The sequence below is a fragment of the Carcharhinus amblyrhynchos genome, chromosome 3 (assembly GCF_965287045.1).
Source record: "Carcharhinus amblyrhynchos chromosome 3, sCarAmb.v2.hapA, whole genome shotgun sequence".
NCBI classification, from domain to species: domain Eukaryota; kingdom Metazoa; phylum Chordata; class Chondrichthyes; order Carcharhiniformes; family Carcharhinidae; genus Carcharhinus; species Carcharhinus amblyrhynchos.
Window position 1 is genome coordinate 109,024,109 of NC_137326.1, and position 14,603 is coordinate 109,038,711.

General features: G+C 41.3%; 1 protein-coding gene across 6 annotated transcripts in view; it reads right to left on the reverse strand.

Moving 5' to 3' along the window:
• dis3l2 (DIS3 like 3'-5' exoribonuclease 2) overlaps window positions 1–14,603 on the reverse strand; it is a 260,531-nt gene that overhangs the window by 15,479 nt on the left and 230,449 nt on the right. For all 6 annotated transcript variants that reach the window (XM_080185679.1, XM_080185682.1, XM_080185678.1 and 3 more), the window contains 2 exons: window positions 10,617–10,764; window positions 8,667–8,797 (listed from right to left, as the gene is read on the reverse strand). In XM_080185679.1, the coding sequence (XP_080041805.1) occupies window positions 8,667–8,797; window positions 10,617–10,764 (279 nt within the window). The remainder of the gene's footprint in view (window positions 1–8,666; window positions 8,798–10,616; window positions 10,765–14,603) is intronic.

The window sequence follows — 14,603 nt, forward strand, 5'->3', positions numbered from 1 at the left end:
CTTACTCTTCTAAACGCGTGGATACAAACCTAACCTTTCCAACCTTTCCTCATAAGACAAGCCACCCATTCCTGGTATTAGTCAAGAAAACTTTCTCTGAACTACTTCTAACGCATTTACATTCTTGTGGAAATAAGAGACCAATATTGTATGCAATAGTCCCAGATGTGGTTTTACCAATGCCCTGTACAACTGAGGCATAACCTGCCCACCTTTAATTAGTTCCTTTCATAATAAATGATAATATTCTACTAGCTCTCCTAGTTACTTGCTGTATATATACACCAGCTTCTTGCGATTTGTGTATTAGAACACCTAGATCCTTCTGCACTTCAGAGCTCTGCAATCTCTCCCCATTTAGATAAGCATCTTTTTTATTCTTCCTGTCAAAATGAACGATTTTACATTGGCCAGATTTTTACTCACTCCCTTAACCTACCTATGTCCTTTGTAGCCTCCTTGTGTTCTCTTCACAGTTTACTTTCCTACCTATTTTTGTGACCTTAGCAAATTTAGCAACCATACTTTCAGTCTCTGCACCCCAGTCATTTATATCAATTATAAAACTTCAGGTCCCAGCACTGATTCACGTAGCACACCACTCATCACAAGCTGCCAACTACAGAAAGACTCATTTATGCCAACTCTGTTTCCTGTTAGGTAGCCAATCACCAATCCATGCCAATATATTACTATCTACACCATGAGCTTTTATTTTATGCAATAACCATTGATGTGGCACCTTATCAAATGCCTTTGGGAAATCAAATGTCTTCTAGAAATCTAAATACAGTACATCCACCAGTTTCCCATTATCCACAACGCATGTGACTCCCTCAAAGAACACCAATGACTTGGTTAAACATGATTTCCCTTTCACAAACCTCCCCTCCCATGTTGACTCAGTGAGATTGCCTTGAAATTTTCCAAATGCTTTCTGTCTCCCTCCCTTATTGAATAAAGGAGCTATATTTGTTGTCTTCCAATCTCATGGAACCTTCCCCAAATCTAGGGAATTTTGGAAAATTAAAACCAATGCATTAACTATCTCTTTAGCCACTGCTTTTAAGACTTAGGATGAAGTCCATCAGACCACAGGATTCATCAGCCAATTTGCTCAATACCCCTTCCTTGGTGAGTGCAAATTTCATCCCTCCCTTCCATTTCCTGATTTACAGCTATTTCTGAGATGTTACCTGTGTCCTCTATCGTGAAGAGGGATACAAAATATCTGCTTAATTCATCTGCTATAGCCCTACTTTCCATTAGCAATTCCCCATATACATTTTATATAGGACCAATGCTCACTTTGTTAAATATTTTCTTATTTAAGTATCTATAGAAACTCTTAAAATCTGTTTTTACATTACTGGCCAACTTTCTCTCATACTCTAGTTTTTCCTTCCTTATCAAATCTTCTTGTCACCCTTTGCTGCTTAGTATCTTTTCCAATTTTCTGACTGGTCACTTGTCTTTGAGCAAATGCATGCTTTTTAAGTAGGCAGAATCTCTGACCTCATCAGCATATAACAGCAGACAGTTTACATATGCTCTGTCTGAGGCCAGAACTCTCCATTTGCCTGACGAAGGGGCAAACCCCGAAAGCTTGCGAGTTTACTATCGAATAAATCGGTTGGACTTAAACCTGGTGTTGTCAGACTTCCCACAGCTGTGAACAGAGATTTGGCTGAGCGCCAAATTCTCCATTCTCGTTGGCAGCTGGAGCAGGGCATGCGAGGCCAAAGAATTCCAGCCACTGCCTTTAATGTTTTTAGTTAACTACAGATGATGGGCCCTTCCCTTGGATTTTTTCTTTCTCATTGGAATGTGTTGATTCTGTATTTTCCTGGAATGTCTCTTTAAATGTCTGCCACTGAGCCTCTGTTGATCTATCACTTTCATGTTTGCCAGTTCATTTTCGCTAGAACCACTTTTTGGCCCTCATAGTGGTCCTTATTTAAGTTTAGAATACTAGGCTTGGACATATTCTTCTCTCCCTCACATTGAATGTAAAATTCAATCATATTATGATTGGTGCTACTAAGAGGTTTTCAATTAATCTTATCTCTTTACAATCGCATATAGCCTGCCCTCTCCAGGAAGCGTTAAGCATTCTAAGAATTATTCTGAAAACATTCTATGAACTCCTCATCTATGCTACCTTTGTCCACCTGATTTTTCCAATCTGCATGAAGATTAAAATCCCTCATGATTACTGCAGTACATTTCTAACAAGCTCCCAATATCTCTTCTTTTATACTCTGTCCTATTACATGGTTATAATTAGGGGAATGGTACACCACTCCCACAAGTGACTTATTGCCTTTATCATAGAACATAGAACATTACAGCACAAACAGGCCCTTCGGCCCATGAGTTGCGCCGATCACATCAACACCTACCAATCTATAGACCTATCTATGACCCCCAATCCCATTAAATTCCATATACTCATCAAGAAGTCTTTTAAAAGACCCCAGCGAGTTCGCCTCCACCACCACTGACGGCAGCCGATTCCATTCACTCACCACCCTCTGAGTGAAAAACTTACCCCTAACATCACTTCTGTACTTGCCTCCCCGCACCTTCAATCTGTGTCCTCTCGTAGCGACCATTTCAACCCGGGGAAATAGCCTCTGAGAATCCACCCTATCTATTCCACTCAACATTTTATAAACTTCTATCAGGTCGCCTCTCAACCTTCGTCTCTCCAGGGAAAAGAGTCCCAGCTCCCTCAACCTAACTTCATAAGGCATGCCTCCCAGTCCAGGCAACATCCTTGTAAATCTCCTCTGTACCCTTTCAATAGCTTCTACGTCCTTCCTATAGTGAGGCGACCAGAACTGCGCACAGTACTCCAAATGAGGCCTGACAAGGGTCTTATAAAGTTGCAGCATTACCTCCTGATTCCTAAACTCAATCCCTCAATTAATGAAGGCCAGTACACCATATGCCTTCTTGACCACATCCTCCACCTGCGAGGCTGATTTAAGAGTCCTGTGGACCCGGACCCCAAGATCCTTCTGCTCTTCAAGCATTACTAAGACTCCTGCCCTTGATGGTGTACTCGTTCATCCCATTGGTTCTGCCAAAATGGACGACTACACATTTATCTGTGTTGAAGTCCATCTGCCACTGCTCCGCCCAGTCCTGCATCCTATTTATGTCCTGCTGCAACTTTTGACATCCTTCCAGACCATCCACAACACCACCGACCTTCGTGTCATCAGCGAACTTACTTACCCATCCCTCCACTTCCTCATCTAGGTCATTTATGGAAATGACAAACAGCAAGGGTCCTAGAACAGATCCCTGGGGCACTCCACTGGTGACTGACCTCCATGCTGAAAAAGACCCATCCACAACCACTCTCTGCCTTCTGCAGGCAAGCCAGTTCTGGATCCACAAGGCCAAAGGCCAAAGGCCCTTGGATCCCATGCCCTCTCACCTTCGCAAGAAGTCTTGCATGGGGGACCTTATCAAATGCCTTGCTGAAGTCCATGTACACCACGTCCACTGCACTTCCTTCGTCAATGTGTTCAGTCACATTTTCGAAGAACTCAACCAGGCTCGTAAGGCACGACCTGCCCTTGACAAAACCATGCTGACTATTTCTGATCATGTCAAACCTCTCCAAATGCTCGTAAATCTTGTCCCTCAGAAGCCTCTCCATCACCTTGCCAGCCACTGAGGTCAGACTCACCGGTCGGTAATTTCCCGGGCTATCTCTGTTCCCTTTCTTGAAAATAGGAACTACATCCGCAATCCTCCAATCTTCTGGAACCTCTCCCGCCTCCATTGACGACGCAAAGATCATCGCCAGGGGCTCTGCAATCACTTCCCTCGCCTCCCACAGTATCCTGGGGTACATCCCATCTGGTCCCGGCGACTTATCTATCTTGATAGAATTCAAAAGTTCTAACACATCCTCCTCCTTAATATCCACATACTCAATCCTTTCCATCTGCTGCAAAACCGTGGCAAAATCTCCCAGATCAGTTTCCACTGTGAATACTGAGGCAAAGTACTCATTAAGCACCTCCGCCATCACTTCTCATCTCAAATGTAATAAATCCATGGGGAAAATGGTCCTGTCACCAGCAGTTCCTTTATTCACACAACATACTATACAACCCAGTGCACCCAGTTAAACTTTCTGCTAGAGAGAGAGACTGACACACCTGCTTTAAATGTTGTTCATCCATCGTCGTTGATGGGGACCTTGACACCATTGGTCGTTTTGAGGCTGGATGCGATGTGTCCAAAGATGACCGATCAGGCCAATTCGGGTACAGAATGTCCTGGCACATATTGGACAGACTTGTGTAGGCACTGTGGTTGTTGCGCTGGTGGCTCTGGACTTGCGCAGCTCGCACTTAAGTTGTGCTTCAGCAATGCACCTTGCTTCATAAGCTTGACAGCCCTTGTGGATGAGGCAGCGCCAGGTAGGACAGTTTTGTGCCAGTGTTTCCCAGGTGGTTGTGTCTATGTCAAGCAACTTCAGGGAGGCCTTGAGTATGTCTTTGTAATGTTTCTTCTGCCCTCCATGTGAGCGTCTTCCAGCAGAGAGTTCCCCAAATGTTGGCCACTCACCTGACGAAAGGGCAAACCCTGAAAGCTAGTGGCGTTTACTACCAAATAAACCTGTTGGACTTTAACCTGGTATTGTGAGACTTCTTACCGTGTTTACCCCAGTCCAACGCCGGCATCTCCACACTCTGAGCCAGTATACAGAGTGCAGTCGGCAAAGAGGAAGTCTCTCAGAACAATCTCCTTCACTTTGATAATAGCTTGAAGTCTCCTCAGGTTGAAGAACTTCCCATCCACTCTATACTTGAGGCTGATTCCAGCAACACTGTCCTAGAAGGTATCATTCAGCATGGCAGTAAACATCATGCTGATCAGTATGGGTGCGAGTACACAGCCCTGTTTGATGCCATTGGTGACTGAGAATGCCTCAGAGGATTCTCCACTATCCAGTACACTGGCCATCATGGAACTGGCGTACCATCTGAATGAATTTGGGGGGGCAGCTGAACTTTGACATGATCCTCCACAGGCCTTGTCGGCTGACAATGTCGAAGGCTTTTGTGAGATCAACACATCTGCTTTAAATAGGGGAAAGGAGGCTCCCTAATTGGGCCTTCAATTGGGAACGAGTTCATACTCCAGCAGGCCAACCTCAGGCTTGGCTGAAGTCATCACATCAATAACAATTTCAACATCCTGGTGACCTGAACTTAGGTCCTCTCTCTCTCTCTAATGAGCTAATACCGTCATAAATTAACAGAGCTACCTCTTCACCCTTTCTTAACTTCAAGTCCTTCCTGAATGTCACAGATCCTTCAATATTCAGGTCCCAATCTATATCATCTGTTGCCATGTCTCTGTAATGGATATCAGATTGTATTTATTCATTTCTATTTGCACTATCAGTATGCTTTGTTTCAAATGCTGTGTGTACTTGGATACAGAGCTTTAAGGTTTGGCCTTTTTTTTATTTTTGTCACATCCAGCCTTATCTACTGATTTACTCTTAGATTTCTACTCTCTTTCTTTCTGTCACAGTCTATCATTTCCATATTAGTACCGACATCTCTTGCTTTGTCTCTACTCTTTAGTTTACCATATCTTCCCAAATGTTGATCCTTTATCCCCACTATTTAGTTTAAAACTTTCTCTAATTCCCTAGTTATGCAGCTTGTTAGAATTTCAGCCCCAGCACAGTTCAGGTGTAAATTGTCTCAATGGTTCAGATCCCACTTTCCCCAGTATGTCTACCAGTGTGCCACAAACCAGAACCCATTTCTTCTACACCAGTCTTTGAGCCATGCATTCATTTCTCTAATCTACTATCACTACATTCTTATGTGCTCATCCTTGAATGGCTTCCTGCACCACAGTATCATGGTCAGTTAGCTCATCCACCCTGCAGCTCCTACTCTTATCCAAACATGCTGAAATAACTTCAAACCTGTTGGACAACTGCAGTGGCTAACACTCCTGCCCTCTGGAGTCTCTTAACTGTCTCAGCTACAGTCATACGCTCCTGTCCCTGACCACATTCCAAACCAGAAGATCCTATCCTAGCAGGGGTGACCACCTCCTGAAACAAAGCATTCAGGTAACTCTCAACCTCCTTGATGTGTCACAGTGCCTGCAATTCAGCCTTTAACTCAATGACTGAGTCAAAGCTCCTAAAGCCCCAGACACTTACAGGAAATGTGCTTGATCTGGATAACACCAGTATCCAAGCATTCCCACATGCTGCAGCCTTGACACATCACCAGTCCTGCCATACTTATGAGTTTTAATTAACTCAATTTTTTTTAGATATTTATCAATCTTACTACAACTCCAGTACTATTTGAAACGTACCAGGTACTTAACAATAGTTCACCTGCCCTGGAGTAGAGCAGAACCAATTTATACAGGGTGAAAATGTTAGAAAAAGCAAAGGAATACTTTCCCACCCCTCCTCACCAAACTCCCACACTCTGAGTGAAGCATCACTCAATGCTAGTGATACAGACAGTGCCTGAATTTATATGTTCTGAATAAAGGGAGCAGCTGAGAGCAGGTATGGCAAGACGACTTCAAGCTAGTTTCTTTAATTAACTCTGTTAGCTGCTGCCTGTGGATAGCTCCTATTCCTCTACTTAGATCCTTGGATAAGACTTAGAAGTTAAACAGTACATGCAGTTACATGTCAAACTCAAAATATAAACAATATTAGATTTTTGGAAAGATATTTAAAATTCCCTTCTTCTCACCCAATTTCCACACTCAGTTCAAAGTCGCACTACAGTTTAGTAGTGCTGGCATTAGGACAGCTTTTTCTAGAAGGATGCAGTGTTTTGAAAAGGGGAGAGTGATACAAGGTAGTGATCAGAATAAAATCATCCCAAGGCACGTCACAGTGTATTTCATACAAAATTTGACACCAAGCCACATAAAGAGATTGTCGAGCAGGTGACCAAACATTTGGTTGAAAAAATAGGATTTACGGAAAAGCTTAATTGAGGCGAGAAAGGTAGAGAGATGAAAATGCTTAGAGTGGCAAATCTTGGGAATGAGGCAGTTGATGGCATTGCCACCAATGGTGGAATGAAGGAAATCTGGGTTGCATAGAAAACCAGCACTGTATGATCACAGAGGTCTTGGAAGGCAGTCGGACATTTCAGAGATAGGGGCAATGGATTTAAACATGAAAATGAGAATTTTAAAAATCGAGGCATCATTGGACTGGGAGTTGATCAAAGTCAGCAATCACAGATGTGATGAGTATATGGCACTTGGTGCAATTACGCCAAGCAATTAAATTTATGCCACTTTAATTACACCTGAAATTACATAGTTCTTATAAATGTATCTTACCACTGTATGCTGACTGAACCCCTTTCTCCAACAGAGGCCTACACCGCTCTCTGAACACTTCTCCACCTTAAGCCTTTTACTCCAAGCTGATACTCTTCTCCCTCCTGCTATTCATTTGTTACTATTGGCACCACTTCTTCCCTGTTATTACTGGCATTGTGTTTTGTTCTCCACTCACATTGCTGTTTTGATCTTCTCCTCTTTCCCTTCCCATGGAAGTGTTTGTAACTTCTGCTACATTTTCTCTCCCTCTACCTCCCTACTTTTCATTGCCATTAATTTCTCCTTTTCTGTTTTCCTTCGTGCCACTCCTTCCAGAAAACTGCAGCAAATAGTATTGACTCTGGCTGCTGCACTCACAACTGATTCCCATCTGTAATATGCAGTGGATGAAATCACTTTGATAAGCAGCAGGATTTGAGCAGGGGTGATACGATGTAGTAACAAGACTGGTCAGCACTAATTTTTGTCAACAAATACTGACATGGAGCTGGTCCAAAGAATACTGATAGTTGGCATGTATTCAATTGCTGCTAGTCTGCTGAAATAAGGGGCCTAATTCTCCCAAAAAAATTCGAAGTGCTGAAAATTTGCATGAAAACTGGTGTAATTCACGATTGTTTTTTCAATGGGAGTTCAGACTCAAATCTCCTACACTCTGTGCATTGCAGAGGTCACAATCATGAATATTATTAAAAGCTCGGGGAGGCAGGGTCTATTCACGCCAGAATCTGATAGTCCCAGACCTCTGCACATGCGCAATGGTCCCGATCTGTTAGCCTCCTGTTTGCTGGCCAGCTCAATCGCTGGCCTGCCTGGACCCCCTCAGTGTTTCCCCTCTAGCACCCCCCATGGCCCGATCATGGCCCCCATGACCATTCCCAGGTCAGCCCCGACATCCCGCCCCTCCCGGAGTGCCCCGATCTCCAGCACACCCCCAGCAGTGAAGATTATACCCCCCACTCCCTACACTTCGGCAGGACCCCCCCCCCCCCAATAGATTAAAATCACTTACCTGGTCTTCCTGCCGGTTTGCAGTGTGGTCTTGACCGTGCCTGCTCTCCACTGGTGGGAGACACACATGCATCGGGAACGCATGTGTGAATCCTGCAAAATGGCTGACATGCTCATCTCCCAACCTGACGCGCCAAAAATTTAGTGCATCGCGATGGGAGAATCAGGCCCAAGGTCTCCTAAATGATTTGATGCTTCGTTCCTGCTGCACTAAGGTACACCCCATCGGCAAAACAATTGCAAGCTATCAACAGAATAATTGTAAGGTTCCTTACCTTCACAAAAACAGAGAAGAAAAGGTCAGCACTAAGTTCTTGCACTTTTTTTGAAGCACTCTTTTTCGCATTGCAAAGGTCTGCTTGTTTTTGAATGTCACTTTTAGCTAGACCAATCTGTTGAGCAGAATCTAAAAACATAATTGAGAATACTTACTACTGGAAAAATCAACTTTTTTTAAAATAAACATGTCCATTAACCAGCAAATTTAGTAAAATGACTCAAAATGTTTTAATCATATTTGAAGCTTCTTGTTTGGTTAGGCTGCAATTTATGAAACCAGGTAGTTATTCTAAAACAAAAGCAAAATACTGTAGGTGCTGAATAACTTAAAATCAGAAAATGCTGGAAGTACTCAGCAAGTCAGGCAGCAACCATGGAGAGAAAAACAAAGTTAACATTTCAAGTCAATGACTTTTATCAAACATTATCTTACTTGCTGACTATTCTCAACATTTTCTGCCTAATATTATTATACTGTTCATTAAAAAAAGTAACAATTTGGTTGGTGCAATGTTTTAATTTATTTTTTAGCTTTTGGAATAATTTAATGCATACATGGTTGCAGTTAACAAAAAAAAACTAATCTTATTTAAATTGAACAGGACATCATCTAAGTCAGTTTACAGCAGTTAAGTGCAAGTTCATACATTATGATTAATTTATTCAAGAAACAACTGGCCTCCACATGAACTCTAGTTTCAAATGCCAGTAATGAGTTTACCAGTCAAAAAGTCACAAGTTGCAATTTTTTTGTCATATTTATTTCAATTTAGCCTAATTGATTGATACTAGATGTTGGGGATGTTATTACATCAATAATTACATGAAAGAAGAATTAAAACAAAGGAATGTTAACAGTGGTTGGCACTGCTGCCTCACAGCGCCAGGGACCCGGGTTCAATTCCCAGCTCGGGTCACTGTCTGTACAGAATATGCACATTCTCCCCTCATCTATGTGGGTTTCCTCCGGGTGTTCCTGTTTCCTCCCACGGTCTGAAAGATATGCTGGTTAGGTGCACTGGCCATGCTAAATTCTCCTTAGTGTACCCGAACAGGCGCTGGAATGTGGTGACTAGGGGATTTTCACAGTAACTTCATTAAGGTAAGTCTACTTATGATACTAATAAACTTTAAAATTTAAACAATGTTGACACATTAAAAACCTTTTTTGCTAATGTACCTTTTATCTGTACTCCCCAGGGACAATTACATGATGAAATTTATGAAAGTAATATTGACCTTCCGTTGGATAGCAGTTACCTAGTACATCATCTCCACGTGAAAGAGAATTCAATTTAAAAAGCATACACAATGTTGGTTAAAACTGAGCACACATTTGGTAATCCATGTAGAAATCTTAATTTGCAACAGATATCTAATCCCCTTCTTCAATAAGGACAAAAGACAAGCAAATGACTAAAATGATTTGGAGATAATCATTTAAACTAGGCTGTCTGAGTGTGTCAATGCACCTTGAGATTTGATATCTGGTATGTTAAGAGACTGCTTCGAATAAAAATCCGCACATATCTTGGCGTGAAAGCAGGAGCAGTCTATTTGCAGGATCACCGACAAACTAGAACACAATTTTTCTTAGTCAGCATTTCACACTGGAAATTGAAAATAATTTAAATTACCCCAATAGTTGTAGAGAGACATTGGTCATCAAATATAATGTCATTTATTTTTTTCTTATTCTGAAAACTTCCAGATCTGTCTGGCTCAAAAAGGGCTTTCATTGGCTGAAGAAAACTCCAAAGGCTTATGTACCAGCCAATGAAAGCCTAAGTTTAAAAGACCAAGATCAATCTTTGTAAGAATCACATCTAAACATGACATCAATCTGCTCCACAACTCTATTTAAAACATTATATAATACAATATATTTTAATGGTTCATCTTATTTCACTGTGCACACAGACCTGTAACAAAGGTGTGTAACCTACCCAATGTTGCAGCAAGAAGTCGATGCACAATGATATCAGCGTAACGGCGAATGGGTGAAGTGAAGTGAGTGTAGAGAGGCACATTGAGTGCATAATGGTGGAATAATGCTTCATTATTATGGGTTCCAGTACAGAAGTATTGCGCCATCTGGAAAGAGATTAAATACACTTATACTGAGCACACACTGAGGTTGTTTTCACTACATGTAAAACAAGCAAAATAACTTGTTATTGTACCTCAGAATCTAAAACACAGCACGTTGGGAAAGAACTGTGAGGCCGGGAAAGGAGGGCTGGAGAGCTGAGAATGGGGTGGAGTGCTGCAGGAGCAGGATGGGGTTGACAGCTGTGAGACCAGCGTGGGGTGGAGAGCTGTAAGAGCGGAATAGCACAGAGAGCTGCAAGATTAACCTGCAGTGTTTTAAAGTAAAAAGCACCTACCTTTTCAATGGCTTTTCTGAAGCAAGAATCGGGCTTTAAGAATTGGTCAGTTGAGCTATGTTTACCATTAAAAAACACCTGAATTTAAAGGAGTGTTGCAGCTGTTGACATTTGGTCAGTGCTCCACAGCAGCCACTGCTACCTCAGAGCTCTCAACCCCAAAATTCCTTCTTGTGACCTGACTGTGTGTTGTGAACCACAGTTTGGAAAGCCCTGATCTATGGTAGCATTTTAAAGATAGATAGTCATTACAAAAACATAAGCCATAACTCCATTCAACAAAGCGACCCTATGGGATGGACAAACAGAAAAGTATGGGGAAGTATGCTTCCCTTCAATGAAAGAAGATGACACCGCTGGGTACTTTTTTGTCTTTTCTTTCCTGTCATCTTGACACAGATATACACTGACTGATTAATGACACTGGAGGTGGAAACAGTCCTCTGGGCAAAAAGCCCCATAAATCAAAGCACATGTTCCAACATTTGTGTTCTGCACAATTGCTTAACTTAACAGTAATGTTCAGTACAGGATATTTATAAATGGACTCAATATTTGATCATAAATGTGTAAAAAAAACAGAGCCATGAAATGAGGGTGCAGCATTACTCAGTATCACAGACAGAAAGTACTCAAAAACAGAATATATAATGGAGGTGAATATTAGTAATATTGTAGGAAGTATTGAGCCAACAATTATCATTCTAATAAATAGATTTATTTTTAAAATGATACCTTATATTTATGTAGCACCTCAACACAAAATATCTCAAGCAAAATGTGAGACTGAGCTACATATGCTGATACAACATAAGGCAGCCCAAATGTGGTTACGTTTTACAAAGCATCTTAAAGGATAAAAGCGAGGCAGTGAAATGGAGAGGATTTGGGAGGAAATTCCAGAGCTTGGGATCTCGGCAGCTGAAGGCATAGCCATCAATGGTGGACCAATTAAAATCAGGCCAGTTCAAGATACTGGAATTAGAGGGAGTGCAGATATCCCAGAACGTTGTGGGGCAGGAGGAGATTACTGAGATAGAGAAGAGCAAACTCATTAACGGATTTGAAAACAAGGTTGAGAATTTTTTAAAAATTAGACGTTGTTTGACCAGGAGACAATGTAGATCAGCAAGCGCATAACATAAGAAATGGGATCAGGAATAGATGATTCATGGAAATAGGAATAGGCCATTTAGCCCATTGAGCCATTCAGTTAGACCATGACTAATCATCTAACTCAATGCCACTTTCTAGGGTTATTGCCATGTCCTTGATGTCATTAGTATCAGAAATCTACGTACTTCTGTTTTGAACATGCTCAATAATTAAGCTTCTGAGACCTCTGGGATAGAGAATTCCAAAAACTCAATGAGGAAGTCCATTCAATTTAACCTATTATTAGATTATTTTAACCTAGTTATTACTATAAATGAAAAGTAGCTGAGACCTCATCACTCATCCACTAGTTAGTTTGCCAACCTCATGATTACATACTTCTTCTGACTTTGGTTCCTGTAAGTTAGTCAATCTTCTATCCATTCTCATATATTCTCCCCAACACCATGAGCTTTTATATTATATAGTAAACTTACATACACATAAAAATAGGAGCAGGAGTAGGCCATTTGACCCCTTGAGCCTGCTACGCCATTTAATAAGATTATAACTGATCTGATTGCAACCACCTGCTTACATCGATAATCTTTCACCTTTTTAAAAATAAAGAATCCACCTATCTCTGCCTTATAAATATTCAAAGATGCTATCTTTGAAAAAGAGAATTCCAAAGTGTCAATCCTCAGAGGAAAAATCTCCTACTCTGTTAAATGGGCGACTCTTTATTTTTAAACAGAACATTCTATGGCTTCCCTTTCTCCACAGCAGGTGACTCCTACAAAGAGCTCCAACACATTGATTAAACATGATTTCCCTTTCACAAAATGAAATAACTCCTCAGACGCCAGTGTCCCTTCACCAGATTCCCTTTATTTACAAACTCAATTCCATTCAAAAGAGTACTTCAGGTACAAAGTCAGAATTCAGAGTGTCAGTAGCCCTCTACATTCCTCAATAGATGTCCAGGTGAGACTCCCTGATTGGGCAGGCAATCATTAACTCAATCAGGGAGCTCATACTCCAAGAAGCTAACCTCACGGGTCTCGTTGAGGTCATTACTCAAAACCACATTGACTCTGACAGTGTGCCTCAAAATTTTTATATGTTTCCTACCATAATAATAGTTTCTAACATTTTTCCTGTGACAGATGTTAAGCTAACTAGCCTATAGTTTCCTGCTCTCTGTCTCCCTCCCTTTTTGAATAGAGGAGTTATGCTGATATTTTCCAATCAAATGGAACCTTCCCCAAATTTGGGAAATTTTGGAAAATTAAAGCCAACATCAACTATCTCACTAGCCATTTCTTTTAAGACCCTAGGATGAAGTCCATCAGGACCTGATTTGATTTATTATTATTGTCACATGTATTAACATACAGTGAAAAGTAATGCTTTTTGCGCGCTATACACAGCATACCGTTTATAGAGAAGGAAACGAGAGAGTGCAGAATGTAGTGTAACAATCATGGCTAGGGTGTAGGGAAAGATCAACTTAATGCAAAGTAAATCCATTCAAAAGTCTGACAGTAGCAGGGAAGAAACTGTTCTTGAGTCAGTTAGTACGTGACCCAAACTACCCCATCACCCCCAAATTGTCTTAACTGACTTGCATAGACAAACCATTCTAAAGTCACTTAAATTTAAGAACTCTAAACTTAAAAAGCTCTGCTTCTTTATAATCTATATGTCCTTACCCCCAATCTATGCCCATCAATTTGTCATGCATTATCTAGCATTATCAAAGAATTTGATCCTCTCTGCTTGGGCTTTTATGCAACTCTTTCCACCTGTAACCCTCCCACCACACCTTCAAATTCCATTCCCCTGATGCTGGCAGCAGATTTTGATTTGATTTATTATTGTTACATGTATTAACATACAGTGAAAAGTATTGTTTCTTGCACACTATACAGACATAGCATACCATTCACAGAGAAGGAAACGAGAGAGTACAGAATGTAGTGTTACAGTCATAACTAGGGTGTAGAGAAAGTTCAACTAAATGCAAGGTAAGTCCATTCAAAATTCTGACAACAGCAGGGAAGAAGCTGTTCTTGAGTTGGTTGGTACGTGACTTCAGACTTTTGCATCTTTTTCCTGATGAAAGAAGGTGGAAGACAGAATGTCTGGGGTGTGAGGGTCTTTAATTATGCTGGCTGCTTTGCCAAGGCAGTAGGAAGTGTAGACAAAGTCAACGGATGGGAAGCTGGTTTGTGAGATGGGCGGGCTATATTCACAACCTTTTGTAGTTCCTTGCAGTCTTTGGTAGAGCAGGAACCATACCAAGCTGTGATACGACCAGAAAGAATACTTTCTATGATGCATCTGTAAAAGAGAGTCGTAGCTGACATCCTAATTTCCTTAGTCTTCTGAGAAAGTAGAGGCATTGTTGGGCTTTCTTAACAGTGTCGGCATGAGGGGACCAGGACA